Consider the following 20,610-nt stretch of genomic DNA (forward strand, 5'->3'; position numbering starts at 1 on the left):
ACACAAACAAAAAAAAAAAACCTGTAAGAGATTATGAAAAATTACAGCCAAAAAATTGGGCAACCTAGAAGAAATCGATACATAATCTTCCAAAACTGAACCAGGAAGAAATAGAAAATTTGAACAGGTCAATTATTAACAATGAAATTGAAGCAGTAATCAAAAACTCCCAACAAATTATGTGAATTCTACCAAATATTTAAAGAGAAGTTTTATATATTCTTTTCAAACAATTCTAAGAAACAGAAGAGGAAAGAACATTCCAATTTCATTCTACAAGGGCAGCATTACTCTGATACCAAAACAGGACAGGAGGAGCAAGATGGCGGAGGGGTAGATGAGCTAAATTTCATCTGGTCCCAGGAATTCACCTAGATAGTCATCAAACCATTCTGAACACCTACAAATTGAATAGGAGATAGATGAGAAGAAGAGCAGCAATTCAAGGAACAGAAAAGCAACCACTTTCTGGAAGGCAGGACGTGCAGAGAAGTGAATCCAAGGCGATAACATGGGAAGATAGACCACAGAGGGGAGGGGCTGGCTCCCGACAAGCTGTAGAGCAGTGGAGCATAAAATCAGAACTTCTAGAAGTCTGCTCCATGGAGGGATGTCAATCCAGAGGTGAAGCAAGGGGTGGAGCCCCTGCTGGGACAGTGTGGTCTCAGGACCCTCAGGGTCACAGAAAGACCAGGGATGCCTAAGTGCGGCAGAGCTCCCAGGTATCAGAGCAGGGAAGCTGGCTGCAGAGACAGAGCCGAGGAGTGGGCTTTCAGCTCAGGGTTACCTTAAACTGTGATCCAAGGCACAGTTGGACCACTGCTCTTTGAGCAGGGACCCCACAAGTGGCAGCTCTGGTGAGACCCCCCCCTTCCTCCTCTGGGAGGAGCAGTGCAGGAGCACGCTGAAAGAAATCTGCTGGGTTTGGAGACTCCAAACGGGGCCATGGGCCAAAGACGGAAACACTCAGTCACAGGCTGGGTGAGCAGAGAGTGCAGACGGAGACCAGGGAGATGGGAGGGATTGACTGCTTTTCTCTGAGGGCACACTGAGGAGTGTGACCCTGAGCTCTGGAGCCCACTGGCCAGAGACTGGGAGGCTGCCATCTTCATTCCTGTCCTCTAAAGCTGTATGGAAAGCATTCAGGGAACAAAAGCTACCAAGAGCAAACCTGAACAGATTGGCCCCTGGCAAGGGTGGTGCAATTGCACCTCAGGCAAAGCCATTTAAGAATCACTGCAAGAAGCCCCTCCCCCAGATCAGCAAGAACATCCAGCCAAGATAAACATTACCAATCAATAAGAACTGCAAATTACCGGTGCTAAGAGAATATAGCACACAGAATTCAGGGCTTTTCCCCCATGATTCTGAAGTCATTCAAAGTTAAATTTTTTTTATTTTTTGTTATATATATATATTTTTTAATGTTTCCTCTTTCCTATTTTAACCTATTTTATCGATACCTTTCTAAAAATCTTATTAATTTTTCATATTCTTTTTTTTAATTAAATTTTATTTTTTATAAAAATATATTTTTATCCCCAGGGGTAGAGGTCTGCGAATCGCCAGGTTTACACACTTCACAGCACTCACCATAGCACATAACCTCCCCAATATCCATAACCCCCCTCCCCCTCCACCCCCCTCCCCCCATCAACCCTCAGTTTGTTTTGTGAGATTAGGAGTCACTTATGGTATGTCTCCCTCCCAATCCCATCTTGTTTCATTTATTCTTCTCCTACCCCCTTAACCCCCCATGTTGCATCTCCTCTCCCTCATATCAGGGAGATCATATGATAGTTGTCTTTCTCCGATTGACTTATTTCGCTAAGCATGATACCCTCGAGTTCCATCCACGTCGTCGCAAATGGCAAGATTTCATTTCTTTTGATGGCTGCATAGTATTCCATTGTGTATATAAACCACATCTTCTTTATCGATTCGTCTGTTGATAGACATCTAGGTTCTTTCCATAGTTTGGCTATTGTGGACATTGCTGCTATAAACATTCGGGTGCACGTGCCCCTTCGGATCACTACGTTTGTATCTTTAGGGTAAATACCCAGCAGTGCAATTGCTGGGTCATAGGGTAGTTCTATTTTCAACATTTTGAGGAACCTCCATGCTGTTTTCCAGAGTGGTTGCACCAGCTTGCATTCCCACCAACAGTGTAGGAGGGTTCCCCTTTCTCCGCATCCTCGCCAGCATCTGTCATTTCCTGACTTGTTAATTTTAGCCATTCTGACTGGTGTGAGGTGATATCTCATTGTGGTTTTGATTTGTATTTCCCTGATGCCGAGTGATGTGGAGCACTTTTTCATGTGTCTGTTGGCCATCTGGATGTCTTCTTTGCAGAAATGTCTGTTCATGTCTTCTGCCCATTTCTTGATTGGATTATTTGTTCTTTGGGTGTTGAGTTTGCTAAGTTCTTTATAGATTTTGGACACTAGCCCTTTTTCTGATATGTCATTTGCAAATATCTTCTCCCATTCTGTCAGTTGTCTTTTGGTTTTGTTAAATGTTTCCTTTGCTGTGCAAAAGCTTTTGATCTTGATAAAATCCCAATAGTTCATTTTTGCCCTTGCTTCCCTTGCCTTTGGCGATGTTCCTAGGAAGATGTTGCTGCGGCTGAGGTCGAAGAGGTTGCTGCCTGTGTTCTCCTCAAGGATTTTGATGGATTCCTATCTCACATTGAGGTCCTTCATCCATTTTGAGTCTATTTTCGTGTGTGGTGTAAGGAAATGATCCAATTTCATTTTTCTGCATGTGGCTGTCCAATTTCCCCAACACCATTTATTGAAGAGGCTGTCTTTTTTCCACTGGACATTCTTTCCTGCTTTGTCGAAGATGAGTTGACCATAGAGTTCAGGGTCTATTTCTGGGCTCTCTATTCTGTTCCATTGGTCTATGTGTCTGTTTTTGTGCCAGTACCATGCTGTCTTGATGATGACAGCTTTGTAATAGAGCTTGAAGTCCGGAATTGTGATGCCACCAACTTTGCCTTTCTTTTTCAATATTCCTTTGGCTATTCGAGGTCTTTTCTGGTTCCATATAAATTTTAGGATTATTTGTTCCATTTCTTTGAAAAAAATGGATGGTACTTTGATAGGAATTGCATTAAATGTGTAGATTGCTTTAGGTAGCATAGACATTTTCACAATATTTATTCTTCCAATCCAGGAGCATGGAACAGTTTTCCATTTCTTTGTGTCTTCCTCAATTTCTTTCATGAGTACTTTATAGTTTTCTGTGTATAGATTCTTAGTCTCTTTGGTTAGGTTTATTCCTAGGTATCTTATAGTTTTGGGTGCAATTGTAAATGGGATGGACTCCTTAATTTCTCTTTCTTCTGTTGTTGTTGGTGTAGAGAAATGCAACTGACTTCTGTGCATTGATTTTATATCCTGACACTTTACTGAATTCCTGTACAAGTTCTAGCAGTTTTGGAGTGGAGTCTTTTGGGTTTTCCACATATAGTATCATATCATCTGCAAAGAGTGATAGTTTGACTTCTTCTTTGCCGATTTGGATGCCTTTAATTTCCTTTTGTTGTCTGATTGCTGAGGCTAGGACTTCTAGTACTATGTTGAATAGCAGTGGTGATAACGGACATCCCTGCTGTGTTCCTGACCTTAGCGGAAAAGCTTTCAGTTTTTCTCCATTGAGAATGATATTTGCGGTGGGTTTTTCATAGATGCCTTTGATAATATTGAGGTATGTGCCGTCTATCCCTATGCTTTGAAGAGTTTTGATCAGGAAGGGATGCTGTACTTTGTCAAATGCTTTTTCAGCATCTATGGAGAGTATCATATGGTTCTTGTTCTTTTATTAACGTGTTGTATCACATTGATTGATTTGTGGATGTTGAACCAACCTTGCAGCCCTGGAATAAATCCCACTTGGTCGTGGTGAATAAATCCTTTTAATGTACTGTTGAATCCTATTGGCTAGTATTTTGGCGAGAATTTTTGCATCTGTGTTCATCAAGGATATTGGTCTATAGTTCTCTTTTTTGATGGGATCCTTGTCTGGTTTTGGGATCAAGGTGATGCTGGCCTCATAAAATGAGTTTGGAAGTTTTCCTTCCATTTCAATTTTTTGGAACAGTTTCAGGAGAATAGGAATTAGTTCTTCTTTAAATGTTTGGTAGAATTCCCCCGGGAAGCCGTCTGGCCCTGGGCTTTTGTTTGTTTGGAGATTTTATATGACTGTTTCAATCTCCTTACAGCTTATGGGTCTGTTGAGGCTTTCTATTTCTTCCTGGTTCAGTTGTGGTAGTTTATATGTCTCTAGGAATGCATCCATTTCTTCCAGATTGTCAAATTTGTTGGCGTAGAGTTGCTCATAGTATGTTCTTATAATTGTCTGTATTTCTTTGGTGTTCGTTGTGATCTCTCCTCTTTCATTCACAATTTTATTTATTTGGGTCCTTTCTCTTTATTCTTTGATAAGTCTAGCCAGGGGTTTATCAATCTTATTAATTCTTTCAAAGAACCAGCTCCTACTTTCGTTGATTTGTTCTATTGTATTTTTGGTTTCTATTTCATTGATTTCTGCTCTGATCTTTATGATTTCTCTTCTCCTGCTGGGTTTAGGGTTTCTTTCTTGTTCTTTCTCCAGCTCCTTTAGGTGTAGGTGTGTACCTGAGACCTTTCTTGTTTCTTGAGGAAGGCTTGTACCGCTATATATTTTCCTCTCAGGACTGCCTTTGTTGTGTCCCACAGATTCTGAACTGTTGTGTTTTCATTATCATTTGTTTCCATAACTTTTCTCAATTCTTCTTTAATTTCCTGGTTGACCCATTCATTCTTTGAAGGATGCTGTTTAGTCTCCATGTATTTGGGTTCTTTCCAAATATCCTCTTGTTATTGAGTTCTAGCTTTAGAGCATTGTGGTCTGAAAATATGCAGGGAATGATCCCAATCTTTTGATACCGGTTGAGACTTGATTTAGGACCAAGAATGTGATCTATTCTGGAGAATGTTCCATGTGCACTAGAGAAGAATGTGTATTCTGTTGCTTTGGGATGAAATGTTCTGAATATATCTGTGATGTCCATCTGGTCCAGTGTGTCACTTAAGGCCTTTATTTCCTTGTTGATCTTTTGCTTGGATGATTTGTCCATTTCAGTGAGGGGAGTGTTAAAATCCCCTACTATTATTGTATTATTGTCGATGTGTTTCTTTGATTTAGTTATTAATTGGTTTATATAGTTGGCTGCTCCCACGTTAGGGGCATAGATATTTAAAATTGTTAGATCTTCTTGTTGGACAGTTCCTTTGAGTATGATATAGTGTCCTTCCTCATCTCCTATTATCGTCTTTGGCTTAAAATCTAATTGATCTGGGGCGCCTGGGTGGCTCAGTGGGTTAAGCCGCTGCCTTCGGCTCAGGTCATGATCTCAGGGTCCTGGGATCGGGTCCCACATCGGGGTCTCTGCTCAGCAGGGAGCCTGCTTCCCTCTCTCTCTGCCTGCCTCTCTGTCTACTTGTGATCTCTCTCTGTCAAAATAAATAAAAAAAAAAATCTAATTGATCTAAGGATTGCCACTCCTGCTTTCTTCTGATGTCCATTAGCATGGTAAATTCTTTTCCACCCCCTCACTTTAAACCTGGAGGTGTCTTCGGGTGTAAGATGAGTTTCTTATAGGCAACATATAGATGGGTTTTGTTTTTTTATCCATTCTGATACCCTGTGTCTTTTGATTGGGGCATTTAGCCCATTAACATTCAGGGTAAGTATTGAGGGATATGAATTTAGTGCCATTGTATTGCCTGTAAGGTGACTGTTATTGTATATTGTCTCTGTTTCTTTCTGATCTACTACTTTTAGGGTCTCTCTTTGCTTAGAGGACCCCTTTCAATATTTCCTGTAGAGCTGGTTTGGTATTTGCAAATTCTTTCAGTTTTTGTTTGTCCTGGAAGCTTTTAATCTCTCCTTCTATTTTCAATGATAGCCTAGCTGGATATAGTATTCTTGGCTGCATGTTTTTCTCGTTTAGTACTCTGAATATATCATGCCAGCTCTTTCTGGCCTGCCAGGTCTCTTTGGATAAGTCTGCTGCCAATCTAATAGTTTTACCATTGTACGTTACAGACTTCTTTTCCCGGGCTGCTTTCAGGATCTTCTCTTTGTCACTAAGACTTGTCAATTTTACTATTAGGTGACAGGGTGTGGACCTATTCTTATTGATTTTGAGGGGGGGTTCTCTGAACCTCCTGGATTTTGATGCTTGTTCCCTTTGCCATATTGGGGAAATTCTCTCCAATAATTCTCTCCAACATACCTTCTGCTCCCCTCTCTGTTTCCTCTTCTTCTGGAATCCCAATTATTCTAATGCTGTTTCGTCTTATGGTGTCACTTATCTCTCGAATTCTCCCCTCGTGATCCAGTAGCTGTTTGTCCCTCTTTTGCTCAGCTTCTTTATTCTCTGTCATTTGGTCTTCTATATCGCTAATTCTTTCTTCTGCCTCATTTATCCTAGCAGTGAGAGCCTCCATTTTTGATTGCACCTCATTAATAGCTTTTTTGATTTCAACTTGGTTAGATTTTAGTTCTTTTATTTCTCCAGAAAGGGCTTTTATATCTCCCGAGAGGGTTCCTTTAATATCTTCCATGCCTTTTTCAAGCCCGGCTAGAACCTTGAGAATCGTCATTCTGAACTCTATATCTGACATATTACCAATGTCTGTATTGATTAGGTCCCTAGCCTTTGGTACTGCTTCTTGTTCTTTTTTGTTGTGAATTTTTCCGCCTTATCATTTTGTCCAGATAAGAGTATATGAAGGAGCAAGTAAAATACTAAAAGGGTGGCAACAACCCCAGGAAAATATGCATTAGCCAAATCAGAAGAGATCCCAAATCGTGAGGGGGGAGAAAGGGGATAAAAAGGGGTTCAGAAAGAAAAAAAAAAAGAAAGTATTAAAAAAAGAAAGCCGATAAAAAATATAAAAAGAAAATATATATATATATATATATATATATATATTAGATAAACCAGTTAAAAAATGTTAAAAAAGAAAACGGTAAAAGTTAAAAAAATTTAGCAGAAGAAGAGAAAATAAAATTGAAAAAGAAAAAAAAAATTAAATGAACTGCAAGGCTAAAGAATCATGGGGAGAAAGCCGTGAGTTCTGTGCTTTGCTTTCTTCTCCTCTGGAATTCTGCCGCTCTCCTTGGTATTGAAACTGCACTCCTTGGTAGGTGAACTTGGTCCTGGCTGGGTTTCTCGTTGATCTTCTGGGAGAGGGGCCTGTTGTAGTGATTCTAAGCATCTTTTCCCCAGGCGGAATTGCACCGCCCTTATCTGGGGCTGGGCTGAGTAATCCGCTCGGTTTTGCTGGCTTTGCTTTTGGGAGCTTTTGTTCCCTGAGTGCTTTCCGTAGAGTTCTGGAAGACAGGAATGAAGATGGCGGCCTCCTGGTCTCCGGCCCGGAGGAGCCGAGAGCCCAGGGCCCCACTCCTCAGTGCGCCCTCAGAGAACAGCGCCCAATTACTCCTGTCACCCTGGCCTCCGGCCACGCTCCGAGCTGACCGAGCCTGCGACCAGTTCAAGGTAACCCTGAGCTTAGAGCTTACTCCGCGGCTCTGTCTCTGTAGCCAGCTTCCCTGTTCTAATACCGGTAAGCTCTGTGACACTCAGACACCCCCGATCCTTCTGTGACCCTGTGGGACCTGAGGCCGCGCTGACCCCGCCTGGGCTTCACCCCAGTTAAGCATATGGAGCGATGTCCCTCAGCGGAACAGACTTTAAAAAGTCCTGATTTTGTGCTCCGTTGCTCCGCCGCTCGCCGGGATCCGGCCCCTCCCCCCGCGGTCTATCTTCCAGTCGCTTTGGATTCACTTCTCCGCCAGTCCTACCTTTCAGATAGTGGTTGATTTTCTGTTTCTAGAATTGCTGTTCTTCTTCTCTTCGATCTCCCGTTGGATTTGTAGGTGTTTGCAATCCTTAGAGAAGCTATCTAGCTGATCTCCCGCTACCTGAAGTAGTCTCAGCCTGCTACTTCTCCGCCATCTTGACTCCTCCCCCATTCATTATAAATTTTTCATATTCTGTCCCTTCATTGTATTTAATCTTTTTTTTTTTGTATACATGTAAGATTTTTTTTTCTTTAAAGTTTTGGGGTACAGTTTCTTCTAGAAGACCAAAATATAACCTAAATCTAGCATATGGCTTTGTTCTAGTCTCCAGCCTGATCACATCCTCTCCTTTTTTTTTCTTTTTTTAACCAACTTCTTATCAATTCCTTTTAAAAAATCTTTTTAAATTTTCATCTTAAAAGTCATTTTATCTCTTCATCATGTTTACCCTTATTTACATATAAAAATATTCGTATAAAAATATTCATATAGATATAGATATATATGTTTTTCTTTCTTTAACATTTTGGGAGGCAGTTTCTTCTAACAGACCAATACACACCCAAAATCAAGTGTGTGGCTCTGTTCTATTCACCAGCCTAATCATATATATATTTTTTCTTTTCTTCTCCCCCTGGTTTCAGGTTTCTTCTGATTTGTTTAGTGTATATTTTTCTAGCGTCATTGTTACCCTTTTAACACTTTGTTCTCTCATTCATCTATTCTTCTCTGGACAAAATGACAAGATGGAAAAACTCACCTCAAAAAAAACAAGAGGCAGTACCAACTACTAGGGACCTAATCAATATGGACATTAGTAAGATATCAGAGCTAGAGTTCAGAATGATGATTATAAAAATGCTAGCTGGGCGTGAAAAAAGCACAGATCATACTAGAGAATGACGTTCTGGAGAAATAAAATCCCTTTCTGGAGAAATTAAAGAACTAAAATTTAAGCAAGTTGAAATAAAAAAAGCTATTAATGAGTAATCAAAAATGGAAGCTCTTACTGCTAGGATAAATGAGCCAGAAGAGAGAATTAGTGATATAGAAGGCAAATGATGGAGAATAAAGAAACTGAGAAAAAGAGATAAACAACTGATGGATAATGAGCAGAGAATTTGAGAGATAAGTGATGCCACAAGATGAAACAATATTAGAATAATTGGGACTACAGGAAAAGAAGAAAGAGAGAGGGGGCAGAATGTACATTGGAGCAAATCATAGCAGAGAACTTTCCTGATATGGGGAAGGAAACAAGCATCAAATTCCAGAAGGCACAGAGAACTCCCCCTGAAATCAACTAAAATAGGCCAACAACCCGTCATTTAATGGTTAAACTTACATCTCAGAAACAAAGAGAAAATCCTGAAAGCAGCTCAGGACAAGAGGTCTGTAACATACAATGGCAGAAATATTACATTGGCAGCAGACCTATCCACAGAGACCTGGCAGGCCAGAAAGGACTGGCATGATATATTCAGAGCATTAAACCAGAAAAATATGCAGCCAAGACTACTACATTCAGTTAGGCTGTCAATGAAAATAGAAGGAGAGATAAAAAGCTTCCAGGGCAAAAAAAAACTAAGAGAATTTGCAAACACCAAACCAGCCCTACAGGAAATATTTAAAAGGGTCCTCTCTAAGCAAAGAGAGAGCCTAAAAGTAACATAGACCAGAAAGGAACAGAGACAATATGTACTAACAGTCTCCTTACAGGCAATACATGGCACTAAATTCATATCTTTCAATAATTAGCCTGAAAGTAAATGGGTTAAATGCCCCAATCAAAAGACACAGGGTATCAGAATGGATAAAAAAAAACAAACAAAAAAAACCCAAGACCTATCAATGTGCTGTCTACAAGAAACTCATTTTAGACTCAAAGACACCTCCAGATTTAAAGTGAGGGTGTGGAAAACAATTTACCATGCTAATGGACATCAAAAGAAACCTGGGGTGGCAATCCTTCTATCAAACAAATTAGATTTTAAGCAGAAGACTATCATAAGAAATGAGAAGGACACTATATCATAATTGAAGGGTCTATCCCACAAGAAGATCTAACAATTTTATTTAGTTCATTATTTTAACTATTTTTATTAGCATATAATGTATTATTTGCCCCAGGGGTACAGATCTGTGAATCATCAGGCTTACACATTTCATAGCACTCACCATAGCACATACTCTCCCCAATGTCCATAACCCAGCCACCCTATCCCTACCCCCCCCACCCCCCAGCAACCCTCAGTTTGTTTTGTGAGATTAAGAGTCTCTTATAGTTTGTCTCCCTCTCGATCTCATCTTGTTCCATTTTTCCCTTCCCTACTCCCCAAACGCCCCACTCTGCCTCTCAAATTCCTTTTATCAGGGAGATCATATGATAATTGTCTTTCTCTGATTGACTTATTTCGCTCAGCATAATACCCTCTATCTCCATCCATGTTTTTGCAAATGGCAAGATTTCATTTCTTTTAATGGCTGCATAGTATTCCATTGTGTGTGTGTGTGTGTGTGTGTGTGTGTGTGTGTGTGTATACCACATCTTCTTTATCCATTCATCTATTGATGGACATCTAGGTTCTTTCCATAGTTTGGCTATCATGGACATTGCTGCTATAAACATATGGGTGCATGTGTCCCTTCAGATCACTACATTTGTATCTTTAGGGTAAATACCCAGTAGTGCTATTGCTGGGTCATAGGGTAACTCTATTTTCAACATTTTGAGGAACCTCCATGCTGAAAATCTTAACAATTTTAAATATCTATGTCCCTACTAAGGGAGCAGCCAATTATATAAACCAATTAAGAACAAAATCAAAGAAACACATAGACAATAATACAAGAATAGTAGGGGATTTAACATTCTCCTCACTGAAATGAACAGATCATCTAAGCAAAATATCAACAAGGAAATAAAGGCTTTAAATGACACAGTGGACCAGACAGACATCACGGATATATTCAAACATTCTATCCCAAAGCAACAGAATACACATTCTTCTCGAGTGAAACTGGAACAGTCTCCAGAATAGATCATACCCTAGGAAACAAATCAGGTCTTAACCAGTATCAAAAGATTCGGATCATTCCCTGCACATTTTCAGACCACAATGCTTCGAAACTAGAACTCAACCACAAGAGGAAAGTTGAAAAGAACACAAACACATGGAGGCTAAAGAGCATCCTAGTAAAGGATGAATGCGCCAACCAGGAAATTAAAGAGAAATTTTAAAAAATTCATGGAAACAAATGAAAATGAAAACACAACTGTTTGAAATCTTAGGGACACAGTAAAGGCGGTCCTGAGAGGTAAGTATATAGCAATACAAACCTGTCTCAAGAAACAAGAAAGGTCTCAAATACACAACCTAACCCTACACCTAAAGGAGCTGGAGAAAGAACAGCAAAAAAAGGGCCTAAACCCAGCAGAAGAAGAGAAATAATAAAGATCGGAGCAGAAATCAATGAAATAGAAACCAAAAGAAGAGTAGAACAGATAAACGAAACTAGGAGCTGGTTCTTTGAAAGAATGAATAAGATTGATAAACCCCTAGCCAGACTTATCAAAAAGAAAAAAGAAAGGACCCAAATTAATAAAATCATAAATTAAAGAGGAGAGATCACAATCAACACCAAAGAAATACAAACAATTATAAGAACATATTTTGACCAACTATACACCAGCAAATTTGACAATCTGGAAGAAATGGATGCATTCCTAGAGACATATGAACTACTAAAACTGAACCAGGAAGACATAGAAAACCCGAACAGACCCATAACCAGTAAGGAGATTGAAGCAGTTATCAAAAATCTCCCAACAAGTAAGAGCCAGGGCCAGATGGCTTCTCAGGGGAATTCTACCAAACATTTAAAGAAGAATTAATACCTATTCTCCTGAAGCTGTTCCAAAAAATTGAAATGGAAGGAAAACTTCCAAACTCATTTTATGAGGTCAGCATTACCTTGATCCCAGACAAAGACCCCACTGAAAAGGAGAATTACAGACCAATATCCTTCATGAACACAGATGCGAAAATTCTCACCAAAATACTAGCCAATAAGATCCAACAGTACATTAAAATGATTATTCACCACGACCAAGTGGGATTTATTCCTGGGTTCCAAGGTTGGTTCAACATCCACAAATCAATGTGATACGTTAATAAAAGAAAGAACACGAACCGTATGATACTCTCAATAGATGCTGGAAAAGCATTTGACAAAGTACAGTATTCTTTTTTTTTTTTTATCATGAAAAAAAAGTATTTAGATTTAGCCAGCTGTACTCCGTTTAGATGATCCCAATTTTGTTGGCAACATCCAAAGCATCATAGTCAGGGGCCAGTTGAACATATGCCTTCTTCTCTCCATCAGGCCCGATCAAGGTGTTGACCTTGGCCACATTAATATCATAGAGCTTCTTCACAGCCTGTCTGATCTGGTGCTTCTTGGCCTTCACATCCACAATGAACACAAGTGTGTTGTTGTCTTCTGTTTTCTTCACGGTTGACTCAGTAGTCGGGGGGAACTTGATGATGGCATAGTGATCAAACCTGTTTCTCCTGGGGACGCTCTTTTGAGAGTATTTGGGCTGCCTTCGGAGACGCAGAATCTTGGGTCGTCGGAACATAGGTGATGTGCGGATCTTCCTTTTTTTGTGCGACTGTGGATGCCTTTCAGCACCGCTTTCTTGGCCTTCAAAGCCTTTGCTTTGGCTTCCGCTTTGGGAAGGGGAGGGGCTTCTTTCTTAGCTTTCAGCGCCATCTTCGTAAAAGGGAACTACAGCATTCTTTCTTGATGAAAACTCTTCACAGTGTAGGGATAGAGGGTACATACCTCAATATCATCAAAGCCACCTATGAAAAACCCACAACGAGTATCATTCTCAATGGGGAAAAACTGAGAGCTTTTCCCCTAAAGTCAGGAACATGGCAGGGATGTCCACTATCATCACTGTTATTCAACATAGTACTAGAAGTCCTAGCCTCAGCAATCAGACAACAAAGAGAAATAAAGGGCATCCTAATCAGCAAAGAATTCAAACTCTCCCTCTTTACAGATGATATGACACTTTATGTGGAAAACCCAAAAGAGTCCATTCCAAAACTGCTAGAACTCATACAGGAATTCAGTAAAGTGTCAGGATATAAAATCAATGCACAGAAATCAGTTGCATTTTGTATACACCAACAAAAAGACAGAAGAAAGAGAAATTAAGGAGTCGATCCTATTTACAATTGCATCCAAAACTGTAAGATACCCAGGAATAAATCTATCCAAACAGACAAGGAATCTGTACTCAGAAAACTATAGAATACTCATGAAAGAAATTGAGGAAGACACAAAGAAATGGAAAAACATTCCATGCTCATGGATCAGAAGAACAAATACTGTGAAAATGTCTATGCTACCTAGAGCAATCTAAAAGTTAATGCAATCCTTATCAAAATACCATCAACTTTTTTCAAGGAAAGGGGAGAAATAATCCTAAAATTTAAATGGAACCAGGAAAGACCCTGAATAGCCAGAGAAATGTTAAAAAAGAAGAGCAAAATTGGGGTATTAAAATTCCAGACTTCAAGCTCTATTACAAAGCTGCAATCATCAAGACAGTATGCAACTCGTACAAAAACAGACACAAAGATCAGTGGAAAAGAACAGAGAGCCCAGAAATGGACTCTTGATTCTATGGTCAACTAATCTTTGACAAAGTAGGAAAGAATGTCCAATGGAAAATGGTATTGTGAAAACTGGATAGCCACAAGCAGAAGAATGAAACTGGACCTTTTCCTTACACCACACACAAAAATAGACTCAAAATGGAGGAAAGTTCTCAATGTTAAGACAGAAATCCATCAAAATCCTTGAGGAGAACATAGGCAGAAACCTCTTCGACCTCAGCCGCAGCAACTTCTTCCTAGACACATTGCCAAAGGCAAGGGAAGCAAGGGCAAAAATGAACTATTGAGACTTCATCAAGATCAAAAGCTTTTGCACAGCAAAGGAAACAGTCAACAAAACCAAAAGATAACTGACAGAATGGGAAAAGATATTCGCAAATGACATATCAGATAAAGGGTTAGTATCCAAAATCTATAAAGAACTTATCAAACTCAACACCCAAAGAATAAACAATCCAATCAAGAAATGGGCAGAAGACATGAACACACATTTCTGCAAAGAAGACATCCAAATGGCCAACAGACACATGAAAAAGTACTAAGCATCCCTCAGCATCAGGGAAATACAAATTAAAACCGCAGTGAGATACCGCCTCACACCAGTCAGAATGGCTAAAATTAACCAGTCAGGAAATGACAGGTGTTGGCAAGGATGCGGAGAAGGGGGAAACCCTTCTACACTCTTGATGGGAATGCAAGATGGTATAGCCACTCTGGAAAACAGCATGGAGGTTCCTCAAAGAGTTGAAAATAGAGCTTACCCTATGACCCAGCTATCGCACTACTGGGTATTTACCCTAAAGATACAAATGTAGTGATCCAAATGGGTACGTGTACCTGAATGTTTATAGCAGCAATGTCCACAACAGCCACACTATGGAAAGAGCCTAGATGAATGGATAAAGAAGATGTGGTATATATATACAATGGAATCTATGCAGCCATCAAAAAACCCCTGAAATCTTGCCATTTGGAATGACTTGGATGGAACTAGAGGGTATTACGCTAAGAAATAAGTCAATCAGAAAAAGACCATTATCATATGATCTCCCTGATATGAGGAATTTGAGAGACAAGACAGGATCATAGGGGAAGGGAGGGAAAAAATGAAACAAGATTAAACTAGAGAGAGAAACAAACCATGAGATACTCTTAATCTCAGAACAAACAGGGTTGCTGGAGGGGTGGGTGGTGGGAAGGATGGGGTGGCTGAGTGATGAACATAGGGAGGGTATGTGCTATGGTAAGAAAAAAATAAATAAATGAATAAAAATAAAAAGAACCCAAAACCAGATAAAGACACTATGAGAAACAACAACTACAGGTCAGTATCACTGATGAATATAGATGCAAAAATTTTCAACAGAAGATTTTCAAACAGAATTCAACAAAACATTAAAAAAATCACTCAGCACAATCAAATGGGATTTATTCCCAAGATGTAAAGGTGTTTCAATATTCACAAATCAATGTGATACATCACATTAAAAAGAGAAAGGATAAAAACTGTATGGATCATCTCAATAGATGTAGAAAAAGCATTTGACAAAGCACAAATGATAAAAACTCCATTCATGATAAAAACCTCTCAACATAGGGTTAGAGGAAATATACCTCAACGTAATAAAAGCCATATACGAAAAAACCACAGCTAACACCATACTCAATGGTGAAAATTGATTAACTTTTCCTCTAAGAGCAGGAAAAAGACAAGGATGTTCAATCTCACCATTTTTATTCAATGTAGTACTAGAAGTCTTAGCCAGACCAATTACATAACAAAAAGAAATAAAAGGCATCCAAATTGGTAAAGATGTCAAACATTCACTATTTGCAGATGACATGATACTTTATATAGAAAACCCAAAAGACTCCACCAATAAACTACTAGAACTGAGAAGAGAATTTAGTAAAGTTGCAGGATACAAAATTAACATAGAGAAATCTATTGCATTTCTATACACTCATAATGAAGTAGCTAAAAGAAAGAAAACAATCCCATTTACAACTACATCAAAAACAATCAAATACCTAGGAATAAACTTATCACCAAGGAGGTAAAAGACCTGTACTTTGAAAACCATAAAACACCAATAATAGAAATTGAAGATGACACAAGTGGTAAAATATTCCCTGCTCGCGGATTAGAAGAACAAATAATGTTAAAATGTCCATATTACCCAAAGCAATTTAAAGATTTAATGTAATTCCTATCAAAATACCAGCAATGTTTTTCTTAGAAAACAATAATACTGACATTTGTATGAAACTACAAAAGACCCTAAATAGCCAAAGCAATCTTGAAAAAGAAAAAGCTGGAGGTATCACAATCCTGGATTGCAAGAGCACAAAGCTACACATATCAAAAAGAATGCTACTGGCACAAAACAGACACACAAATCAATGGGACAGAGTATAGAGTCCAGAGAAAACCCACACTTTTATAGTCAAATAATCCATGGCACAGGAGGCAATAATATAGAGTGGGAAAAAGCCTCTTTGACAAATGGTTCTAGGAAAACTGGACAGCTACATGCAAGAGAATGAAACTGGTCAACTTTCTCACACTATAACAAACATAAACTCAAAAAATGATTACAGACCTAAATGTTGAGACCTAAAGCTATAAAACACCTGGAAGAAAACAGAGGCAGTAATTTCTTTGACATTGGCCACAGAGACATTTTTTTAAGATCTATCTCCTCTGAAAAAGGAAACAAAAGCAAAATTAAACTATTGGGACTATATCAAAATAAAAAGCTATGCACAATGAAGGAAACAATGAACAAAATGAAAAGGAAATGCAAATCAAAACACAAGAAGACATTACTCACACCTGTTAGAATGGCTGGAATAAAAAAGACAAAGAACAGGTATTGGTGAAGATGTGGAGAAAAGGGAACCCTTGGGCACTGCTGGTAGGAATGTAAATTGGTGTGGCCACTCTGGAAAATAGTATAGAGGTTTCTCAAAAAATTAGAATTATCATATGACTCAGCAATTCTACTTCTGGATATATAGCCAAAGAAAACAAAAGCACTAACTCAAAAAGATGTATGCACCCCAATGTTCACTGCAGCATTATTTACAATAGCGAAGATATGGAAGCAACCTCAGCGTCCATCAATGGATAAATGGATAAAGATGTAATATATATACATATTACAAACACACACACACACGAATATGATTCAGCTAGAAAAAGAAAGAGATCTTGCCATTTGTCACAACATGGATGGATGGACTGTGAGTACATTATGCTAAATGAAATAAGTCAGACAGAGAAAGGCAAATACTATATGGCTTCACTTATACGTGGAATCCTAAAACAAAACCCACAAAAAACCAAAAAACAAAAAACAAACCAATTTCATAGACGCAAAGAGCAGACTGATTGTTGCCAGAGGTGGGGGATGGGGAAGTGGGCAAAATAGGTGAAGGGGTCTAAAGCTAAAAACCTCCAGTTATAAAATAAATAAAGTCATGGGGATGTAATATACAGCACGGTGACTATAGTTAATACTTTACTGCATATCTGAAAATTGCTAAGAGCATAGATCTTAAAAGTCTTCATCATAAATGTTTTTGTAACTGTGTGTTGTGACAGATGATAACTAGACTTACTGTGGTGATCGTTTTTCAATATATACAAATATCAAGTCATTATGTTGTACTCCTAAAACCAAAATAATGTTTGGATCAATTATATGTCAATAAAGCAAAAACAAAACCAAAAAATCCAACAGGTTTAGGTTCCTTTTTAAATATTATGTGGATTTAGTTTTATTTTATCTTCTTGCATTGAAGGAAAACCTATAATGAGAATCAAACCATTTTGTCCACTGATACCTGCATGAAGGACTTTCTTTTTCTGAATCTTTTGATTTGAAAGATCCTCTGGTAAGTACAACATATTTAGGGATGACACTGGTGTTGACTTGACATCAGAATGAGGTTTTGCACATTTTTCTGGGGTTGAAACCATAGAACAGATTTCTTTTTGATGCCTGTTTTGATTTAGACAAAAAATAGAAGAAAAAAAAAGAGGAGAGAGAAAAAGACAAAATTTCTATCAAGAAGGCAGAGTTAGAGCAATAAAATCATGTTGAATGCTACAAACTAAAGGAGGGGGCCTTCTGTCGTCTGGTTAATTCAAGAATAATCTTTTCCCCCACTCAAAGCGGAAGTGTGAACAGGGGCCCTGATGTGGAGTCATTAGATACGGCTCACATCACAGTTCTGTTCCTTTCTGGCTGTGTGGACACGGTAAAGTCCCTCAGTCTTTGAACTTCATCCTCCTCCTCCTCTAAAAACTGCAGGAAATTCAGGTGCGCGCTGACTCTATGGGACTGATGTGAGAATTAACATAAGGGAGAGCCAGTTGTAAACCAGAAAGCCTTACGGAAACCCCTTTCTCTAACCAAAGGGTTGAATAGCTAGCTCTTACAAAAGCCAGAGAAGTGAAATCCTTGCCTTGGACCCCCTGTGCCAATATCAGATCACAGGAAACCACTCCTGTGAAGATCTGGGGCCAGGAGGGACCCTAGAAATGCCTGAGAATTCTCCCAGATATATCTTTTCTGAAGCTCTGAACATAGCAACCACAGAAGGGAAAGTTTCCAGAACAATCTCCTGCTCCAATACTGCAAAGCATGGCCTCCTTCCTTCACCCCTGACCTGACTGCCTACTTTGTAGACCACCCACAGTGTTCCATAATCATGTACGTCTATATGCCCCACCACACTGTTCATCTTGTGATGGAAGGGACTGGGTTTGTACTCATCTGTGCATCCCAGTTTGCCTGGCACATGGTCTGTACTCCACAATGTTGGAAAAAAAGGAGGAAGGGATTAGAGGAGATTATGCTGAGTGAAATAAACCAAGCACAGTCCATTATCATATGGTTTCACCTACTTGTGGAGCATAAGGAATAATATGGAGGAAATTGGGAAAAGAAAAGGAAAAGTGAATTGGGGGAAATCGGAGGGGGAGACAAATCATAAGAGACTGTGGACTCTGAGAAACAAACTGAGGGTTTTGGCGGGGAGGAGGTGTGGGGTTAGGTTAGCCTGGTGGTGGGTACTAAGGAGGGCACGTATTGCATGGAACACAAACAATGAATCTTGGAACACTGAAAAAATAAAATTAAATTAAAAAAAAAAAGAAAGGAAGAGTGAGGAGATTGGAGGCTGAAATGTTTTTCACCTGGTAGAAAGCAAGAACAAGGCAATTTGTTTTTGAGTGTAGGTAAGTCAGTGAATTAACTTTTCCTAACGTTCTAAGGATAGAAACATGCTACCTGTAGAATGAGGCATTGAGATTTATTCTTTCTTTATGTTAATTTAGAGATCTTATTATATAACAGTCATATCCTTGTTTAATCTCCCCAACAACCCTCTGACTACCATTATTCCCATCTTGTAGATCAGGAAACTGAGGCTCCACAAGGTTAAGTAACTCGCCTAAATTTACCCAACATGTAATGGTGGGAAGCCTGGATTAAAACACTTCTCTGCATGACTCCAGAACCTGCCTTATCCAGCCCCTAAAAAAGAAATATAAAAAATATAAAAAAGAATGCATCCACTACTCAATGAATGTCAGATAGAGTCAACTGACTAAGCCAACTTCCAAACAATGGCTGGTAAGATACAGAGGGTAATTCACACTGAGGTGCTGCCCATTTATTTGACTATTAGTTTATTTGTTCAAATTCTCTGCATTTAGAAGTTGTATCTGAGCTTTTCCAATACTTTAAAAATAATGCTGTAATATCTCATTATGAGATGGCCCAGTATAACATTTATCTTTTTTACTGATTCCATTGCTCGTGCCCTGCTCCCTGCCCATATTAATGCTGAATTTGCTAAGAGGAAGACAGTGAATTTTGATGAAGATGAAATCCTGATTGATAAATGTATTTTTTTTAAGATTTTATTTACTTGACAGAGATCACAAGTAGGCAGAGAGGCAGGCAGAGACAGAGGGGAAAGCAGGCTCCCCGCTGAGCAGAAAGCCCGATGTGGGGCTCGATCCCAGGACCCTGGGATCATGACCTATGCTGAAGGCAGAGGCTTAACCCACTGAGCCACCCAGGTGCCCCTGATAAATGTATTTTTAACTTCTTTCCATTAGCTATCACGCTTTAAAATAAAAAGACATCCTCCTGATAGAGTATTTATATGAAGCTGTGATATTTGAGTATCTGTACAATGTTAAATTGTTTTAATAAGATTTGACACTTTTCTGAGCATCGCAGTGGTTCTGATTTTTGTTTAAAAATTACTAATTAGAGACATATTAGAATATAGGGTAGAAAAAGACCTGAGACATTATCTATCCCAAATCCTACCACCATAGCTGCCATTTTAAAGAGGAAACCAAGACTCATCAATGGACAGGTTTGGAGAGAAGTCAGGGATTCACCAACATCACAAAGAGTGAAGTCCAGACCCCTGGGCCTCCTAATCCCTGAGTCCACTCTCCTGCCCTACACAGCACTCCTGCTGTGCTCTATGACTGTTGGGGTTGGGGAGCCCATCCACACTGAGTGGAGATAAACTGTTAACACTGTTCTAAGTGCCACGCAAAGATTTCAGAACTTACATATAAAGGTAAATATGTGGCCTCCTTAAGCCATGTATTAGATAATTAAATTATTAGATTATGCCTTCTCTTTTCTTAAGAGAAATTCTAACATAATCATGCAACGTGATTCTTTAACCCATTGAGCCACCCAGGTGCCCCATGCTATATGATTCTTTACACTAAAGGAAATCCCAAAAGTACCACAGAAAGAAGAGGTGTCAAGGAGAGTGAGCAGAGCATCTGAGAGGACCCCAGTGATGAGGAAAACAGGGGCTTTGGCACACTCACTTATTGTCCCCTTCCTTTTCTCCATTGTACCACCAATCCATGATTACGGACTCTGAATAAAGGTCTTGTACCTTCTCCAGGTCACTTTGTCCCTGCTCCATTTCCTTAATTAAGAGAGTCAAATCTTCATTCTGCCAAAATGAGAGGTAAATATATTGTGAAATTGTATAAAAGAGTTCA

General features: G+C 39.2%; 1 protein-coding gene and 1 pseudogene across 1 annotated transcript in view; both read right to left on the reverse strand.

Moving 5' to 3' along the window:
• The window catches only part of VWA3B (von Willebrand factor A domain containing 3B), a 235,846-nt gene that overhangs the window by 71,502 nt on the left and 143,734 nt on the right, over nt 1–20,610 (reverse strand). The window contains 2 exon segments of the mRNA XM_047746614.1: nt 17,403–17,560; nt 20,431–20,561. Of these exon segments, the coding sequence (XP_047602570.1) occupies nt 17,403–17,560; nt 20,431–20,561 (289 nt within the window).
• On the reverse strand, nt 12,145–12,636 carry LOC125109572 (60S ribosomal protein L23a-like; annotated as a pseudogene).

Source organism: Lutra lutra, chromosome 9 (assembly GCF_902655055.1).
Source record: "Lutra lutra chromosome 9, mLutLut1.2, whole genome shotgun sequence".
NCBI lineage: Eukaryota > Metazoa > Chordata > Mammalia > Carnivora > Mustelidae > Lutra > Lutra lutra.